Source organism: Strix aluco, chromosome 3, assembly GCF_031877795.1.
Source record: "Strix aluco isolate bStrAlu1 chromosome 3, bStrAlu1.hap1, whole genome shotgun sequence".
NCBI lineage: Eukaryota > Metazoa > Chordata > Aves > Strigiformes > Strigidae > Strix > Strix aluco.
This window is the reverse complement of record NC_133933.1, coordinates 48742556-48763677: the sequence shown is the minus strand read 5'-3', so window position 1 is coordinate 48763677 and position 21122 is coordinate 48742556. Positions and strand designations below refer to the sequence as shown.

General features: G+C 40.5%; 1 protein-coding gene across 1 annotated transcript in view; it reads left to right on the top strand.

Moving 5' to 3' along the window:
* KCNK1 (potassium two pore domain channel subfamily K member 1) overlaps positions 1-13381 on the top strand; it is a 35772-nt gene extending 22391 nt beyond the window's left edge. The window contains exons 2-3 of the mRNA XM_074818457.1: positions 7491-7886; positions 10771-13381. Coding sequence (XP_074674558.1) covers positions 7491-7886; positions 10771-11030 — 656 coding nt within the window. The 3' untranslated portion in view covers positions 11031-13381. The remainder of the gene's footprint in view (positions 1-7490; positions 7887-10770) is intronic.
* Positions 13382-21122: the final 7741 nt, after the last annotated feature.

The following is a 21122-nucleotide window of genomic DNA, read 5'->3' as shown; positions in this document are numbered from 1 at the left end:
GAGAAATCATTATGGAGAAGATCTAATCCTCATGGTTAGTTGTTTAAATATGGTTTTACCACTTTTGTTCTAGCGAGCTTTGAGGGATATATTATTATTGAAGGGAACTGGAATGGCACCATACTAAATCACCTCAGCTGGCAGTTTAAATCACCCTTACTGGTGCTGTGGGAGGATGAACCTAATGAATGTTTTCTTCAGTGGCAAAACTGGTTTAAGAGGTTTCTGCCACACCCTTCATCACCTCCCTAATTATGCCAATGCAACTCTTTGAGGATTGTGCTGTAAGCTTTGATTAGTGAAATGAACTAGGTTTCAAACAAATCTCCTTCTCACTTTCCCTCTTTTTTACACCCAGATAATTTCATCAATTCAGTTTACAGCACCTCTCCCCCCCCCCCCCCCCCCCGGCACACAAAACCAGTTCCATTAGGTCAGCTGACGAGGTAGCAAAATGTAACATCCAAATGTATTTCCTCTGCTTAAAAATGCCTAACACAGTGGATTTTTTTCCTCCTCCTTTCTGCCGTACGGGGTAGCTTATCTCAGCCTGACTGGAAATCAAAGTTCTCAGGTTTGTTTAACAAAACTGAGTTGGTGAACTTTCAACTTTTACCCCTTTTTAACATATAATTCAGTTTTAATGTCTTGTTTTAATGGTATTGCTGTGTCTCAAACCTCTGACTAAGAGTTCTAAAAAGTTTTCTAGCAGCACAATGCTACTGTTTTGCACGTTTTTAGCTGTGGACCTGTTTTCATGTCTGTTTACAGTCCTCTTCTGTCTGTATTGCAGGGCAGAAAGACTTGTGTGCAATGGTGTGCTAAAAGGCTGGTTAACTACCTGCCTATCAGCCATCATCAAAGCTGGTCCTTAGCAGTGCACACTCTGTAGAAGTAGGAAAGGCAAAATACCTTTTCTGAAATAATTTGATTCTGAGCAGATGCTTTGGCATGTGTAGATATGCTGCATAATATAGCATATCTCTTTCTAATTTATTTCATTCTGTATGGTAGGTGCCCTTTGCCTGCAAATTTATGGCCCAGTCAGCTGCTGTACTTTACATAAATGTCCTAATCAACTACTTCAATCATAATGTTGTTGGTTTGAACTCTGTAGAACAAGTTTCTCATCACTTTAGTTACTTCTGTGCTCTCCCTTGCAATAGAAAAAATACTTGAGACTTGTTTGTAATCTCTCTTGCCACATGGATCTACTGTCACTTGACATTTCCTTTCTATCTTAGAAGATAATAGACCAGTTATGAAGAAGGATGTATTTCACTGTTAAACGCAGTGGAAAATGTCAAAGGTTTATAAAAATAACAGTGTAGAAATTATGTAAATGTTATCAGTGACCTTCACCATCATCATATTCCAGTGAGTCATGTTACGCTTGGGATGAATGAAAGATTTTTGCATAACTTTAATACACAGCACATGATTCACTTCTTCTATTGGGGCATTTTGAGATTATGAGCAGACTTAAAGGTCTGACTTCTCTTCAGGGACACTGACTCAAACCAGCAAAGGGATAAGTGTGCTTGTTGTGTTGTGTTACCCCATTGGGGTTGGGTGTTATGACTCTGCCATCTGAATGGGTGTGTCAGGGAGGACACTGGATGTGCTGAAGATAACCCCCTCCCTGCCCTGAGAAGCTTGGTGGTGCCACATAGGGCTGCTGGTGTTGCAACAGCTCACCTGGGGCTAGGGGGACCTGAGGGAGCAGTGGCTTGAGAAAACCTGTGGTAGGAAAGAGGGAGAAGAGCACCTGGCAGAAGAAAACAGAGGACAAAACCATTGACAGTTTAAGTCAGGAAGGGAGAGGAGCAAGCTCTAAAGCTGTGGGTGGTTGTGCCCATTCATGGGACCAGCCCATGACAGCAATCATGGATGGCCAATGCCCTGGGGGTGTAACAGAGGGGCAAGAGAAAGAGCCAGTGCTGCAGCCTGCATACGCACCTTCCACGCTTCATCACCATAGCCTGGGAGAGACTGTCTGGGGGAAGCTTTCCGAAGGCTGTGGCACCTGTTTGCCTGTTACTTGCCTCACCTGATGTCAGATCCATTTACAACATTCAGACATCTGCCCTTCAGGGCAGCCTCTGGGGAATTCTCTGGGGAAGTCCAGGCTGGATTATCACAATGCAGAATTGCAGCACCTCTGCACTCTGGCACTAAATGCTCAATTTAGGGTCCTGAAAGACCTGTAAGGTGGCCACTGTTTCTTAAGAGAGAAGACCAATTAATGAGCTACAGGAGGGACTGAACTACAAAGAGACAAAACAGTGATGATACAGAACTGCTTAGATTGGTCAAAGCAGTATCTGAGAAGGATGAAAGGGGAAAACACCAGTGCCAACAAGTGCCATGCTGACACAGAGTGGAAGAATAGTGTGAATTGCTCGTACGCAATGCTGGGTTTAACATAGGCTGTTATGAGTTGGATGGTGTTGTAAGCTACCTAGAAACTCTAGAAAACAAAGTGTGATGGTACATAAAAATAGAGGGAGAAAATATATCTCACCTGGAATAGGATGATCAATTCTGCCTATTTCTGTACAAAGTGATCTAACAGGAACAATTAAACACGGGTAAGACAAAAGGGAAAATAACTAAGAGGAACTTGCATAAGAGGGATACAAACCACTGAAAAGTATAGAGAAGTCATGACCAAGCCTTTTTACAAAGATATAAGAGCAACTGACTAACTTGAAAGACAGCAAATGGAAGAGTAAATATTTTGTTGAACACATAATTGACCTGTATAACTCACAGCACCAAGATCAATGTAAAAAGATTTAAGCGTTTTAAATTATTTTTAAAAATAAGCACTTTTGTAGACTATGATGACATTCAAAATTACATCAGAACAGATAAAGACATTTTGTATATTTTTGTAAACTCATAACAGTAGAAGTCCTCCAAGTCATGAGAGTAAATTACTTTTAAGGAAAAAATCCCCATATGTGAACAAAACAAACCCAACTGTCTGTATCTTGTGGGTTTTGCTCTTTGTATGAATCAATCAAATATGGTCTGTCTCAAGACACTGAGCTAGATGGAGCGTTGATATTATTTAATTTGTCAAATCCTGCTGGTCTTGCACACATTTTTTCTGTGAGCTTTTTTGAAGGAGTGGTACCACCAAGCTATGAATAGACAATAGAAAGGATTATATGCGAGTAATATCCTTTTATCTCTGGTATCACTTATCTTCTGAATTTGGGCAGGTTATCTGAGGGTTTGGTTATTTCAAAGGTCAGTCCTTTTAAACAGGTGATTGTTATCTGATATTTGCATTATACATATGAACACACAGCATTCAGTAAATCTTGTCTGTCTTCATAATCAGTAATACAGTTATCAGATATGCTACATGGGCAATTTAATTCTAGTCATCCATAGCAAGTCTCCTTGATAGAATAAAGAAATGTCTTCATAAGTAGTCTCCTTTTTGTGAGCATCCTTTTCACATAACAAAAAGAGTATTTTAGGATTGTAATTGTAGTGCTTCTGAACATGGTAGTTTCCACTGAAAAAGGCAAATAGGCGTACATTTTATTATCTATTATTTATGTAGAACTAGCATGTGCTAGACACTTTACAGAGGGATTATAGAAGGGAATTTCACTGAAGGTTACAGTACAAAGAAGCTGCAAACAGGTGCAGGAGCAGAGATGGGAGGCAATAGAGTGCAAGTGTCTGAAAGCAGACATGGAGTATCTCCTGGCTCGGATCTGCGATTTCCTCTCTTTTAATGTATGGCTGTGTTGGGGTTTTTTTTTAATGACTTTTGTACAGTGATGACTAAGATTATAGGCATTGTTAGGAAAAGTCACATAAAAGCAATTTCATACTGGGAAAAATATGGATCTTTTTCCTCCCCGCTTGCCATAACCTCATAAATTGTGACTGTTTCAGCTCAAGCCTTTCAGTATAATCGTTCCCAAGCAGTGACTGTATCCTGAGTAGCAAGCAAACATTGATCACTCATGTGTTGCTTTTTGAAGATGTCATTGTCTTACTGCTGCTGGTTGAGTGGAGCATATATTCTCTTCTCAGTTTGAAACTGTCAACCCTCTTTAGTATTATAGTTCCTGTAATTGTCAGCAGCTGAGGAGCAGATACACAGTCCCCTCAGCTATGCCTTAAGTGATGTGACAACCTCACCAGAACAGCAGAGCAGACCTTAGAAGGTAGCATCTGCTTCAGGCACCTCAACTAATTCTGTGAATTGGGAAAATTTCTGTAGGGGTTAACCAGGCGGGCTAGTCTGAGCACCCAGTTTAATATAACCTTGTTGCAAACTTTCCTGTAGTAAAGTCTTTTTCATTCTACATTTTCCTCTGAGTCTGGGTGCATACTGTGTAGCACCTGGAAGGATAATGTCTGTCCTTCAGAAGGAATTATGAGAGAAGTATTGGAGAGGTAACAGAACCCCTCCTCACCAATAGATGAGCTGATGGCTGCCTGGGTCAGCGCAGAGTCTGGAATTAAATCACCATCAACCTGCTCTGTGTGTAATGAATCAACAAAGGTGTCAAGAGTGGTAGGGTTGTTTTTTTGTACACATGATACAGATATTTGAGTTCAAATTAATGAAAGCTTGGATTAATTGTACAGTGCAAACATATATTAAATTTAGGAACCTGGAGCTTGCAAGGGACTTTCTAGGTCGGCAAGCTCAACTTCTGCTTGCCATGTATAGCCTCACGATGTTGCACTATCCATAAAGTTATCAAGCTTCATCAAGCTCCATTTTAAACATAGCTGGGCTCTTTCCCCAGTACTGAACGTGAATGCTCTAAAACTCTTCTCTGAAGCTCAAAAACCTTTTTTAATTTCTAGACTAAGTTTATTCATGCTACATCAAAGCTATTTGTTTGTGTGGCAATATTATTCTTCATCTAAAGCATTTCTTTTCCCTTGGTAGTACTTGTATGCTGATGCATTAACAGGGAGATACTATATCACTTTTCAGCCTCCATTCAGCTGTGCCAAGAAAGCCAACCACTTTTATCTTCCTCTCATAAAGTAGTCTCTATTGCCCTGATGGTTTCAGTAACCTTCCTCTGCTCTTCTTCCAGTGCAAATTCATTCCTTAAGTGTAGATGCACATAATGAGGTAGATTAGTCCAGGTGAGGTCTGATCTGCATCTTACTCAAATAGTACACCTGTAGTTCTGCTTTACTGAACACACCTTGATGTGATTGCAGTTGTCTTTTTTATGTTTGTGGTGACACACGGCTCAGTTTTAGATACCCTGTGATCTACTCAAAACACACATCTTCTCTTCCAAACTTGGAGTTGATGGTCTGTTACAAAATGCTTTCAGGAAAACTAAGCAACTGGTGCTGGTCCTCATATGGATGTGAGACAGGGAAAGACAGAAAACAGTAGAAGAAAATGGTTAGTTCCTGAAGTAGGGGAATGTCACAAGAGTTGTTTCTTGGAGGCCTGTGGTGGGGCTTGTGCTGTTCAACATGTTCATAAATGACCTGGAGGAGGGATGTAACAAAGTTTACTAAAAGCACAAAATTAAGGCAGTAATGATGATGGAAGAACTCTGGAGGGCAACTGGGCAATAAAATGGCCCTTGAACATGAGTGCGGATAACATGTTAAATCATGCACACAGCAAAACCAGTCCTAGTTTCACATATGAAGTGATGGGATCTGCACTGGTGGATCCCCAGATACCTCTGAGGGGCAAGATCCTGGGCTTCTGGTAGGGCCAAGAACATGTCAGCTCAGTGGTAGTCAGAAATACCAGTCAAATGTCCAGTGTTATTAGGGATGGAGTAGAACACAAGGTGAGAAACCTTCTCTGCAACTTCATAAATCTGATTCAGCTGTGTCTGGCATGCTCTGTGCAGTTCTGGTTCTCTTATCTCAAAGCAGATAAAGCAAACAGAAGGTGAGCAAGAAAAAAAGCCGTGAATTAATACAGTTTTCTGGGGTTCAAAAGACTGAGCTTGGGTAAATTATTCATAATGTCATTAAAATTCAAATACAACTGAAGTTTCCTGTAAGGTTAGCTAACACGGAAAACTACACTTCTTGCGTTTCTTCTCTAAGACTTTGTATGTTGTAATGATAAGACATTTTGCCCACCTTTCATCGTCTGGAAGTGTCTCTATGCATTTTAAATAAAAATAATATTTCCTTCTCTTACTCTGCTGGAAAACTTAAAAGGTGCTTCTACTATTAAATTCATTAATGTAGAGGGGAAATCTCTCATGTTCATATAAAACCTGATGGGACTTGCAGAGCAGCTAGTTTCCCAGAGGGTTTCCAGGAACCCTTAGGGAATATCTGCCCGGTCCAGTGCTGCACTGGGCAGACTGGGCAAGTGTAGAGTGAGCCCAGTTCAGAGATCAGAAGCAGCATAACCCTGTACACACTGAGCCCTGCCTGGGCTCCTCAAGATAGCTAATTTCAGTAGCTCTGGAAAATGCCTCATTTTGCAGCACTAATGTAACCCGAATGCACTGACAGATTTGGGGCTGCAGAATTATGAGGGCCCCTCTGCACTTGCTTGGCTTGATAACAGTGTAAAGACTGCCCAAACTAGATTTCTTCCTTGCTGCAATGAAAACAAATACTCATTTTTTGGTTGGCAAACAGAAGAAAGCATTCCTGGTTTATGCTGGATTTACTGTTCTTTCCTGTGCCTATGATTTACATTTAGAACCAGGCTGTCTGGCAGAGTGTGCTTTGGCAGCGTAGCTGCTTTGTGCTGGGTACAAGTGTAATTGCACACATTTGTGGAATTGAGATCGCTGGCCATGATCAGCCTTACACTAGTGGATATGTTCCTCCACTCTGAGCAAATCACTATTGATACTTCTCATGTGTAAATGACTAGGCAAAAATCCAGCCACAGTGGTTAGATCCCAGGAGTTTTCTGTGAAAATGTTCTGCTTTTAGGTATCTTTGGTGGATTATCATCTAAACACCTTGCGGAAGCATAGAGGTATATAGCATGGAATGCTGATTATAATACTTACATGTAATTTTAGTGATTTTCACAAAAGGTCTTAGAGTGTGTTACTACAAAGTAGGTGTAGGAACATTTTTCTGAAGTATGGATTAGTTTACTTAATAAGGTGAGTAAAAGAAGCTCCATCACTTTATAAAACTAAACAAAAAGGTCAGCAGGAAAATCCAGAATAAAACACAGATTTCCTGGCATAGGTTCCCACTCCTGACTAGGTACTACTTCCTTCTCCAAAATAAGCGTTTGTACAGTTATGTTCGCAATTTTAAAGTACAAAAATATTTTTTTTTTATTTTTACTTGCTTATTTCTAGTACTTATTCTGTGTTTGCCTGTTTAAAACAGACTTTTGAACAGTATTTGTCAAGAATAGCAGAATTCAGAATTGGCAATAGTGAAGCAGTTTTTTTCTCACACAGTATAGCCAATATCAAATTGGTACGTGAGCTCCCAGCTTTAGCTCAACCTGTATCTCCTCTGCTTTGTTCCAGGTTATGGACACACAGTGCCTTTATCTGACGGAGGAAAGGCCTTCTGCATCATCTACTCAGTCATCGGGATCCCATTTACACTGCTTTTCCTGACAGCAGTGGTACAGCGCATCATTGTATACGTTACCAGGCGGCCTGTACTGTATTTCCACATTCGCTGGGGCTTCTCCAAGCAAGTTGTTGCAATCATCCATGCTGTAGTCCTTGGGTTCATCACTGTCTCGTGCTTCTTCTTAATCCCAGCAGCAATATTTTCTGTTCTGGAAGATGACTGGAATTTTTTGGAATCTTTTTACTTTTGTTTCATTTCTCTGAGCACCATTGGCCTTGGAGATTATGTTCCAGGAGAAGGCTACAATCAAAAATTCAGAGAGCTGTATAAAATTGGAATTACATGTAAGTATCAAACTAACCAGCTAAATAAAAGTCATTTTATAAAAAAAAAAAAATCAGACTTTTCCACTCCATTCTGTGGATGGTGATTGTTTTGTGAGCTGTCAGCTAGCAAACTGGGCATTGTAGGTAGCTGTGCAAAGAAGAAACCTTTAAATAAGGTCAGTTTTCTTAGTTAAGAAAGAGAAAGCTAACACCAGAATTCCACTGTGCTAAACCATAGCTACTTACTCTCTTATTAACAGTAACAAAAATGCTCGCATTACTGTTATAAAAATGGTTATGAGCATTGTGGGCTAAGATTTCAGTGCATCACAGAGCCAGGCAGATGATCCTTGTAACCTAAGGTCATCTCATAAGGTGAGAAGACGAGTGGGCAGAGATGAATCGAGTGTAGCAATGGGAAATGAGGCAGAATAGCAAAGTTTCTGACTCCATTTGTAACAGAAGGTAGCTGAAGCTGGCACTGGTGCATATCAGTCAGAGAGAGACAAATAAACTGAGATGACAGCAAAACAAGACCATGAATGTTAAATTTAAATAGTTAATTATGTTTGACACAGAAGAGAGGCACAGTGATCAGTGATTTGATCAAAGTAGAGCTAAGAAAATTACCTTTGTGTTGGTATTCTGAATGAATGTATGCTGAGGGCAATATTCTTAGTGACAGTGTTTTGAAGCACCCCCATTTCTGATACAGCTTCAGTCTGCGCAGTCCTGGGTCACCAGGCACGCTGTTTAAAAGATCTGAATGGCCTAACCTAACCTTTCGTGTCAGGTCCTTTTCTTAGGCTGGTATGCATTTGTCTGTGCAGCTGTGCATGATCCAGCAATTTTAATGTAGGCAAAGTGTCCATTAACTTGGTTTTGTAGTTTCCCTAAAGAAAGATTGGGCCTTGGAATTTTCGTGCCTTGAAGCAGGGCCTTGAACTAGCCAACAGAACACTTTATGTTATTCTCCTGCCAGGTCTGTTCTCATTGCAGGAGATTTCCCCCTCTACCCATCATGTTTATTTTACCAGCAGTAGCTTTTAATTATTACCCTGCTGATCTGTGGAGTTGATCTGGCGATGCTAACTGATGAATTGAATGGAGAAAGTCACACGTAATAAAGGCCTTGTAAAAATTTTATCCATTCTGAAAACTCAAAATCAGAAGAAAACATTATGGCTCAGATTATCCTTTTCCAAACTTTAAAACACTTAGGAAATAAATTGTAGGAAATACTAAAAGGAAAAAGTAGCTTTTAGTCAAAGTTATGACCTTAGAATATTTAATTTCAACAGTTTTTAAAGTTGTAACTTTTAAATTATTGTTTTTCCTTTCATGTGAACAATTCAAGGAACCAAACAGAATATATAAAATGTTTTCTCTTGCTGAACGTAAATTTTCTTCAAGAAGAGTTTTGGAGTTCTACATCAGAAAATGCATAATGAGCACTACAGGCTTTTCAAGAATTTTTAGGAGAACACAAGTCCTGTTCTACATCAAGTGGTGATCAGCTGGACTGAGTTTCAGAGATAATTATAAAATTCTCTATGCAGATTTATAGATGCCTTTTAATTGGCATAGCTTTGTCACTTCTTCCTTGTGTTAAGGCATACCTCCCATTTGATGTCATGAGATAAAGCTTAAAAACAATTCGTAAATTTTAACTGTAGTGCTGATGTAGATCAGTACCTGCTATTGCAATATTGATTTAATGGTGCTCCTGGAAGGAAAAGGAGAGTGTTATTGCCAGCGAGTAATCTGTAACTACAGGTGAAATATTTATGCCTTTAGGTAAAAGAACAGTGACCATATGTAGATTATAATAATTAATCTATGTTGATCTTTCAGCGCATTTAATGTTCAGCCTTTGGATGAGCATGTTGTACTAATAATTATACACTTAGCTTCTGCTTGATTTACTCATTGAAATGATAAAATATTCAAGTAGTCATGCTCCTCATTAAATTGTAATGATCAGTAGCAGGGATCTAAGGAAACATTGAGATTAAGAAATGCTCATTTTAGCACCTTCCCTCAAATTCTAGATGCATATCTTTGGAGAGGGGAAGAAAAAAAAAGAGCACAGTGGGCTATTAACCATATGAAGCTCCATTTCCAAAAGTCTCAGTCTATGAGAGCTGACTATTACCTTTAAAAATCAGAGTCAGTACACCACCAAAGTCATCAGTAATATCGTTTAAGTAACACTTCCAAGTTTGGATAGCTTATGTATATTAGTAAAACATTGCAAATATCTTCAAGGTCATCAGATGTAGAGACTTCATCAGGTTTTTAAAATATCAGCAGTGATTTTTCATTTTGATTTTATTGGGTTTGTACATATTTCTAGTTGCTTTGTTTTTCCACTCAGGGTATTGGATATCTTCTTATAATTTTAAAGGAAAATAATTCAAATGTTTTCATAAAATATAGGTGATTTGTCCTGCTAAACTGGTACAAACAGCAAATAACCATAATTAGCTGCCATTGTTTTACTTCTTTTTATAATATGTAGGAATATTAAGGGAAAAAAAATCTTTTGAAGAGCACTTAATCATGAAGGTCATAAGTAAGTGGGGGAGCATGCATATGGCAAATTTTAAGATTCTGTTTCATTTAATGCCTTTACTTATTTTTCTCTTGTACAGTTGTAACAGAATTAAAGCCACTAGGGTTACTTTTTTTTGATTATGTGAGTCTTGTTGATTGTAGAATGGAAAAAGAAAAAAAGGATTTGACAGTCCAAAGTGGGTTACAGAGCTCTGAAACTGGGTCATAAAGAAAATTAACATACTGTTCAGCGATGACAGGCATGGGAAAAGTTACAGAGTTTAAAAATGTTCCAGACCCACTTAATTTGCTAATAATTAAAACACTTTTTTTTTTTTGTACCCAGGTTATCTGTTGCTGGGTCTTATTGCAATGTTGGTGGTTCTCGAGACTTTCTGTGAACTCCATGAGCTCAAAAAGTTTAGGAAGTTGTTTTATGTGAAGAAGGACAAGGAAGAGGACCAAGTGCATATAATGGAACATGACCAGCTCTCCTTCTCTTCCATCTCAGACCAAGCAGCCTCCATGAAAGACGATCAGAAGGCAAACGAGCCTTTTGTGACTTCCCAGTCCCCAACTTCCAATGACAGCTCTCTAAACAACTAATACAGGGGTATCCTGTATTACCATTGTTTTGGTGCATTTATGCTACTTACCATAAGAAATAGAATGCCTCATATTTTTTTTCTGAAAATATAAAAGCTGGAAGACTGTGCTACTTTAACAAGGATTCATCACTTCTGACATAGAAAAGACTTCTGGGAAAAATGTGGGAGCAACCCTGGGAATAGGGAAAAAACGTAGGATGTGGCTGGGAACATTAGAGCATTTTGCTTGAGGGATAAGGAGTTAGGTGTACCACTTTCAGAGGCGCCAGAGAGAAAGGCTTGCACAAGCAGCTTAATCCAACATCTGTAAGAGAGTAGGCCTTCACTGACATCCAACTCATTTAGTTGCACACCCCATCTTGCAACTGGGTGACAGCAAATTTTGGGATGTGCACTTTTGATTGTCAGAAGTATAGTCACAGATTTAGTCCAATCACATCTTAATCTGGAAAATATTTCCAGAGCAATATCTATAGATCTGCTGGATGGGGGAGTATCTAGATCATCCCTATATTGCCCAGTAACTTGCAGGTGCAAATAATAGTTCTAGGAATGAAAAAATAAGGCTCCGGTCCCTCCTTTGCCCATGCCATTTACCTTCAGATTTCCTACTTCCTTAAAAGGTCCCCTAATCACAAGAAGAATGTTGTCCTGATGAGAGTGTGCCTTGAGTCTTCCATGCTGTTTGTCTTTATATGAAATACTTTTGTAAACTCTGAGAGATATCAAGACCAGTTCAAAGTGCTGGGTGAGGTGGGGTTGTAGGGAAGGGAGACAGCTGCATTTCAGTCCTCTGTCCTCTGAAATGGGCAGGAGTGCGTTTTTAACTATGTGGAATGAAATGGAAAAGAGTCAGCATGTGCCACAATTGGCATAGCCATGTGCTTATGGCATTCTCCTAGTAGATGGTTGAAATCAGTTGAGCAGAAGGACTCAGTGCTGTTTCTTCCACAGTCCAACCCAGTGTCTGTGCTCTCTGCTGACCTGATAGGTAAGTGGAGGAACACAAATCATGTCACCTTTGAACATAGCCCCTTTTTCTTCTTTTGCTTTTCTAAGTAGTACTCAGAGCACTTTGGAGGACGAGGGAATGTTTCAGGGCAAAACAATTTTTCAGTTTTTCATATGGCAAGAAAAAAGGAAAAATGTCACATTTGGTTCAGATGGAACCGAAATTTTTTCCCCTTGGGAAAAGTCACTAAAAAGTCAAGATCTCACTCAACTTCTGAAGCTGGAACCTCTTTGGCTGTAATAGGAGAGGTGTTTTAGTCCAGCTACCAGTCACTGTGCTGAATGCAGGGACCTTGGAGTGAATTTCAGTGAGCAGGAGATGAGACTTAAGGGGTTGTAGTACTCTCTCTTCTGGCCTTAAGAATCTACGATATGGGAATCTTGAGAATACTTTGCAATGAACAAAAGGTCTGGAGCACAAATAGCCATATTAGAGCAGCCTCCCACATAGGAATAGTGTAGAGGAGAGCTTTTTCCCTGCAGAGCAAGCATGCCGGATTGCCTGTAATTTGGCTTTTAGTGTTTAGAGCTGAATAATATTTTACTGTAAAAGAAAAAAATGCAGTGTGTCTAGATTTAGCGCACGTGGGAAAAATACTTGAAAGTAAATAACCCAAAATATGCTGTGTTTGAGCTTAATTACAGCTAGCATCAAACAGATTTTATATCTTTACTGGAAAAACTTACTTTATGGTTAAATCAGCTGAAAGTCTTCAATTAAAATTTATATTTATAGAAAACCAGAGCTAAAAGTTTTGAATGTTTTGGGTTTTATAGATTAGGTGAGAGCATACTGTGTTTGCATGTTCCCAGGAAAGTGGCTATTTTTATACTGCTTAAGTTAACACAGTTCTATTTATAATGAATGTTAACCAGTATATATGTACATATATACATAAATATATTTATATACTGTACATATATCATAAATCACCAGAGTTTAACAGACTTAGGAATGGCATTTTAGAGGTTTTTTTTTTCCCTAGGCTTCTCTTTATACAGTCAGTAATTGAAAACTATGGCATTAAAATGGCATTGACAAAATTGAGTACTGTACTATAAGAAACATTTATACTGGTTTTTTCAGTGGAATTCTATTGATTGTTTTCAGTACCTTAAAATTCAAGATTTCATTTCAGTGTAACATTAAGCTCTAAAGGATATGCACAGATGCTAAACAATATACAAAGTTAACTTGGCAGCGTGTACAAATGTAGACACATGAAATGAAAGCACAGAATTCAAAGCAGAAGCGATAAACTAAGCAGTATACTGTGATGTAGGTGAGTATTTGTTATTTTAAACTTAAATAAAAAGTCTGGCTTTTGCCTGCCTGCACTATGAAGTGGGGAGTATTTTCTTTAGTGGGTTGTGTGTGTGTCTGCGTTTGTCAAGATTGTGCATCCTTTAGTTAGCCTTCCTCAGCTCAAGGAGGCACCATTAATGCCAGAGTGTGTTACCTAACCTTGATATTAATTGTAGCTTAGTATTGTGTTGATTATTCCTATAGAAAAAAGCATTCCAAAGTGTGTTTGTTTTTGTTTCAGATGCTGACTAATTATAGCAAATAAAAAATAGTGGCATAACATTTACCTTGTCTTTATAACCTAACTACTCCAATATTTGAGGAAATCTGAAAAACTGTCATTGCAGGTTATCAGTACCACTGATTAAAATGGCTTTCATTTCCTACAGCTTTTATGTGATGTGAAGCCAACACACAAGATCAGAATAGTTAAAACTGGAATCAAGATTAGAATGAGAAAGATTATCATGCAAGAACCTTAGTATAAAGTGTGTATCTTTCCTAGAGGCAAACTGTGAAGTGATTGTGTGTAAACCCAAATGGAAAGCATGGGTCGTGAAACAACGGTGCCGAAACAAAAGTTGCAAGAGGGAGTAAGAAGTGTGAGCAAATTACTTATATGCAGAAGAGGATTGCCTGGACCCTATCCTCACTCTCCTGTCTTGAATTGATCAAGGCATCCCATTAATAGCTTTATTCCCATGCTACAGCTGACATTTGTCATCTTCTCTTTGTCTTTCAGACATTAAATGTGTTTTATTATTATTTCAAGGGAAAGAACTGGCAGGCCATTCAGTTGTGTTGGGGGAAAGAAAATAGAAGAACCTGCTTGAGTTTTGATCTTGGAGCCGTGTGACAGCCATGTTTGTCCCTTTGAGAACATGTCCTCTTCCTTAAGAGTTTCTTCCCCAAGGTTCACCAATGGCACCTAGTGCGGGTGAACACAATACTTGCTGAAGGTTGAAATGAGTCATTTTCTAATTAGGTAAATTCAGAGACTTAAGTGGTTTGTGGCTTTAATGCCAGAACTACAAAAGTTACCTAGTGGGTGTTTATTTCAGAGTAATTGCATAAGAGCAGCAGTTCGGGATTACATTAACTGTTTTTCTAGCACAGTATTTTGTCTCTGGCAATGGTCAAGAGCAGACATGTGTGAACTTGTGTAAGGAGAGGACAAGTGTGTAGCAACAGTTCCCCAGAATATTATTCTAGCTCCCAGCAATCTGCAGCTCTGGATCTATGATAGTGTCTAGGAGGTGTGGAAAGTCAACGTAGGTGTGATACGTAGAAGATGTGCTACACTGACGTGCATGCTCTCTGTTTTTGTCAGCAAGAGACTATCCCACGCAGATTCAAATGAAGATTACCTATTACTTTCCCAAAAAGGAGTCTCAAGTTAAGTAAACGCTTTGCAGTAACCAGGTAGGGTAGCACTAACAGTGTGACTGCATGGGATGGTCTCTTGAAAAAGGGAAGAAAGGCAGGGGAATGCCTTTTACACACTGTTACTTGGACATTGATGTCATCTGTGTAGATAGGAGCATACACAGAACCTGTTTGCTGATGCTAAATCTTGCAACTCCACATTACTACACTACCTTTGTAAATAGTAGTCAGAAATCTACTGAGTTGAACCATAGGTTGCTAAAAACATTACTGCCCTAATGTTATTCCATTATTACTGATTCTTCTAGATTCTACTGCAGCAAAATAAAGTTACTATAACTGGAATCAGTGTTACTCCAGATGTGCACCAGCACAAAAGAATGGGGTTTCTCTTTTCTGCACTAGTAACTGTCATTATTGTAGTGTATATCAAGAAGCTCCTAGATAGCCAAAAAAAGCATATATCTTCATGTTGCTCGTTTCAAACAAACAGTAGTTTTCGAAATGATGGTGACTAGCTCTGCAAATTCACATGCTTGCTAATGCATATTAGGTACTTGATGTGTGTCATTTTTAATGCCTGCAATGTTAGTCTCATCACTTCCTAAGTTATCATTCTACCTGCTTTTTTTCCTGGATTTCTTGTCCCAATTATCTTTAAAGGTCATCACATTGCCACTGATTATGAGTGCTGTGATGCAGTTATTTTGCTGGTGATGATGGGGTTTTTGTCAGAGCCGTTGCCTTAGCTGATGAGACTACTTCACATGTGGCAGCTGGGGCCAAATGATAGATTCAGGTAATGAGGAGTGGCAGTGTGGCTGGGAGCAGGTGCACGGGCTGACATCCAACGTCGGGACAAAATCATCCTGGCAGACTGCGAAGTGACTACATAGTTTTCACCAGGCTTCGTTGCCTGTCACTAAGAGTAAGAGAAAAATGGTTCCAGAGGAAGGAAGGAGGAAGGACATTGCCAAAAGACATCTGAAATGGAGTTCAATGGAACTATTTTTTTCACAATTTGTCTGTAATCTGTGTCTCACTTTTACTTCAGTTGCACTGTATATACTACGAATTAGGAAAACTGTTTGGCATTTCCCCAGAGTAGATGGTCCCTGTGCTCCCTGAAGCAAGTTATGCTTGTTATCATAATGAGTTTTCCTGTATTAAGTTCAGTGAATGTTCAGACCCATGAGCAGGAGTGTAAATCAGTGCCACTGATGAAACTTCCCAGGGGCAAATGGGGCTCAGGTCACTGCCTGGCCCTGGGGCTGCCTCCCAGGTTGTCTGGAAAGAGAAAAGTGAACCCTCTACGTTAAAAAGTGGGAAACCCACTCTCCTGGGAGGCTCAAAGCTCCCCAAACCCATTTTGTGCTAATCCCAGAAGTTTTGTAGTCTTGAGCATATATGTGCAAGTATCCAGAGTAGCACATGGAACGGGAACTCGGTTTCTCTATGCCTAATTTTTTTAGACTCAACCTCCTGAATTTATCTTCCCCATTTAAAAATGTGACTTACAGTATTCACTGACCATCCCTAAGCACTCACCAGTACCTAGCTGGGCCTCTGCTGCAGGCAGCAAGGTGAGATTAAGAGGGCAGAAGGACTCCTATACCATCTGCCCTAAGGAGGAGCGGTGGTGGGAATAGGTGAGGGGGCAGGTAGTCACTGGGAAAGCCCCTTCCCTGCCCATGAGTATACGTTAACTTCAGCTGCAGTGTATCAGTTTATTTCTAAAACAACTTCTAACGTCTGGCATATAACGACTGTACGATTCATCCTGCTGCACTCTGTACATCAGCCAAAGTTCATGCTGCTAGTAATGTAATGACTATAAAAACTAATAGCTCATCTAGAAGAATTAAATTATTTTATTTTTCTTTTTAAGTGCATCATTGCTGTGCTTCTGGGCATTATTTAGGCTCTGATTTTATTCTGGGCTGCAATACCATGTTATCCTACAACTGTAAAGCTTCTGTCTCTGCCACGCACGGGCAAAAATTAATTAGCATGCTTGCATAAACAGAAGACAGCAAACTGTAGTATCAGTTTAAATGGGAATTAGCAAATCCTAATTCTGTATTCCTGGGCTGGTTTCCTGATTATGGGCAAAGATCTGTTAAATTTGTTTAGCAATTGACAGCTGTGATTTGAGGCATGCTTTCTGAACAGAGATGCAAAAAGTATCGGTGTCCAGTAATAAAGTACAATATCACCTTTGAGATTAAGTCCCGCAAATGTTGAGTTAGCTGCTTTTGCAGATTAATCCTATTTGCATGGGGTAAGGCCTTGTTTGAAATTTAGTACACAAAAATGAAAATCCACACTCCATTTAACTTGAATTCCTACTGCATGTTCAGAGAAAAGAAAAAACACGAAAGAAGAAGATGACCTTACTTCATATGCCACCTCCCAGGGAGCTTGACCTGATGCTGCTGACCCATGCTCAGAACTGCTTTCCAGGCCACAGAGGCAGGCAGACCTTGCCCCAGGAAGGCTTGCAAGCAACATCCCCAGCCTCAAGAAGATGGGGCTGCCCTGGGGGAGAGGCGAGGGGAGAGCAGCCTCTGTGGGACACAAGAGGAGAGACCACAGCTGCTCTGAGGCCAAAGGGAAATAGCAACAATGGCAGGTAAGAGGGGACATGGTGGGACGTGGAGTGGGCAGGGGCAGGCAGCTGGCTCCAGCCTGTGGGGAGGGACCTGCGCCTGCTGCAGCATGAAGAAAGGAGTGAAATAATTTCATATCAGGACTATCAAAGTGGGCTGGGGGTGGGTGTTGCTTTTTGAAGTGACTTAACTTCTAATCTTCCACACCAAGTTGTGTGAGGCTTTGAAGTGTACTGTGGGAAAGAACTGCAAAGAAGCACAAAGAAGTAGGAACTAGTGAATCCGTAAAAATTAGTAGGTGTTGAGAGAAAAGATGCATTTCTGTCTTCTAAAGGCAGAAATGACCCTTGTGATGTTCTTCCCTGACCTCTTGGAGAACCCAAGACACATTGGCAGTAGCTGTATTAGAACAGATTGCGTTTCCAAGTCTGACAGAGACTCTGTCCCAGCTCTCATCCCCTGTCCCGGATGCTAATTACCTTGTCTCTTAAAATTTTCCTGTTTCCTTTGTCTGGCTGCACAAGTTCTAATAAATTGTTCCAAAAGCAGCATTTCTATAGGACTTTGTTATGTTTTTGACTGCTAGGTGACAGACCACATTACATTAGCTATCAGCTTGCCTCGAGAAGATGAGCATCCCTCAATGTCCTCTTTAATAGGCAAAGCAGGCAGAGCTCCTGTGGGCTCTGAACTCAAACATCTCATCAAAAGCTCAGCTCATTCCTGGTTCAGTTTTTCAACATGCATTTTTCAGCACAGCACTGAAACACTCCTGCCAGTACCCAGGGTGGTACCTCTGCAGAGGGGCTGGGCTGTGGCCATGGACCAGAAAGGGGAGATGGCATTAGCCACCATGCCCCCACCACTGTGCTTTCAGTCTCCCTGGGGACCCCCGGATTTATTCATCCCTCTCCTCACCCAGCCTGTGGAGGACAGCTGGTGCCACAGCTGGGGCTGCAGCACAGGAGGTACTTGTCCCCTACCCCTGCTAACCCTGGGGGAGGTGCATGGGGACAGGGCAGAGGCTGTGACAGCACCAAGTCCTCTCTGCTCCAGATGGCCCTAAGTGTCTGAAACAGAGACACTGATTTTAAACACAATCTGCTGTACCTTACGAGAGCCAGGAGCTTTGTGACCCCCTTCCAGCCCATCTGCCCAGCCTGCTGGGCCGGAGCTGTTTGCGTCTTGTGTTGACCCTCAGGATGCAAGAAGTTGTCAAGCTCGGAGAAATATGGGCTGATCTGCCAGAAGGGACAATTACACATTTACTTCAGGCAATCTCAGAGCACTAATTTTAGGCAACAGGGGTAATTCATCATTCCTTCTGCCCTCCTGGCAGCACCTTGAGCATCAACAAGGTGCTGAGCACACATCTGAGAGTATACATGCACCCTTGGTCAGGAGTGAAGCACCGTGCAGGGAGGGCATTGCAGAGAGAGGGAAGATGTATTTTTATTAACTTCAGGGTACAGCTCCAAAAAAAAAAAATCTGTTGCATTCATTGGAGCTGCTCTAGGGCTGTACCGTGCCCCTGTGATAGACAGTGCCCCTGTGATGTGCACTGGGGACACTTGTACTGTGATCCCCTTAGTGAAGTCTGGCTTTAATTAAAATGCAGCTGAGGCTGCAATTTCCTTTTAGAGAAGGGGCAAGAGACCTAATTCCAGGATACTTGGGTGGGTAAGGCAATGTCAGGCACCAAGGACCCACCTCTAAACAATCCAAAAACCTGTGAGTATCTGTCAAGTTACTGATAACTTTGATGCTGCAAATATTGCTATCTCATCTTTTCACAAAGGAGACTAATAAGGTTTATAGTTTTTTCTTTGCATGTTATGCATTGAAACAAAAACTAATCTCAAAATGTCAATAGTTTTTCCAAAGGTTTTAGTCCTGAATGCCCTTAAATGTGAGTTTGGTGACTAAACAGAATAATGTATTGATCTGTACGCACACAGGAGACTGACACTGAATGCTTGAACGAAAATAGATCCACCGGGCAAATAGTTACCCAGGACTTTCTTCCTCAGCTGCAAAATGTAAGCCTGGGTGAAACTCTCAGAGATGATAACCGGAGCAGAGAAGCAGGAATAAATGGAAAGCACACAACCCCAGTTCGGTAAGACCCCAGGAAGGCTGCGTCCCAAGAAACGAGAGGATACATATGCACTAAACTGACCAAGCGGGGTAGCTAACACAACCATTTGCTTCTGCTACTTTTCTACCTTTTTATCACTGTTGCACTTCGCAGTCATCCTGTAATCCAGGGGGTACCACCCTTCTTGAATGTAATCCAAGTTTATTTTAAGATTATTTTTAGAGGCGTTGCATCAGCAATATGATGGTGTCCTAACACCATCATGTTGGCAGCTCCATGAGGCATTCCCTGAGGCCATGTGGTCAATCTGGCATTTTAATAACCCCTCACATCTCATGAGGTGTGAGATATAAAATCAGTAGAAAACCCATGTGTTGAATAATACAAGGAATTACCGCTCCAATTTCAGCCAGTGGTTTTGCACCTGTCTCAAGAGTAACCAAGTTTATCTTATTTATTGACTTTATAAATCCTGCTGCTGATAGATCATGGGTCTATCACACTCTAGAAATGCAGCCAGATTCTGTCCCCTTTATACTTGTGCTACTATTTTACCAGAGATGAAAGTATTGACACATGCAGTTTATCCGAGAATCAGAAGCGTGTACAAGACCTGGGACTTCTCCAATCCCAAGAGCCCAAATTCAGCTCCTGAATGACAAACTGGTCTCTGGAGGTCTATGAGGAAGCAAGAACAGGCAGTGAGGTGGGATGTGAATTTCTGTTCTTTTGCTTAGATTCAATTCATATTCTTTCCCCCATGCAGCAGTCACGGTACGTGCTCCCATGGGAGCTTAGCAATTTTAACGTAAATTTGGCTTATTTCGCATCCAAGCTTTAATGCTGCGTACAAGCCATACCACTGACAGCTCTTCTTCTATATGATACTGTTTAACCTCAAGTCCAGCTAAATGGATTACAGGAAAATATTTGTGACAGGCTGGGAGGTACTGGATAAATATTTATCATCTAGAGGGACAAACTCAAAACAAATAGAGACTTAGGCTTCATATCAGCTGTAGGTATGTATTAAAGCCAAGGCAGAGCTGTATATGTTTTTGACAGGCTTAAGTCTTACTCAGTTATTGGTCCTCTGAGAGATGCTGCTGTCAAATGGTTTAGTCTAAACACATCCAGTGTGTTTAATGGCTGGTTCTGAAGGAGGTTTTGGGTAAACAGTGCTCCTGCTGAGGGAAAAAGACTTCATGCCCATTTACACTGCAGATTAGTGGCTGGGAACTATTCCTGGCTGAAAAACACTCTCTTTAAATAACAGCTCCTTTGGTTATGTTTAAATGGGTTGTTACCTCTTGGGGTATTTATATGCAGTGTTTTCTATTTGTTGTCACTTAATAGGATTTGGTTCTCCTGTTCTAATAAAGTCTGGATGAGCATTCAACTTGGGAAGGGTACAGGCTGAAAGCCCCACTTTACAAATATTTGTGGTTTCTGTAGGTAAATTTCCCCCAAGATCAGAGGGTCTCTCCCAAGACAAATGTACTGATGTGTGGAAATGTTTGCACGGCTGGACTCAGTCCAGATCAGAGGAAAAAATCCATCAGTTGCAAGGACTTCTCAATTCCAGATGGCAATGCCTTTCTTCATCATATTCTTTCTTTCAGTTTCATGCTCTGTCAGCTGCCAAACATGAGAGTCTTCCTCCATTGTTAAAATTTCATG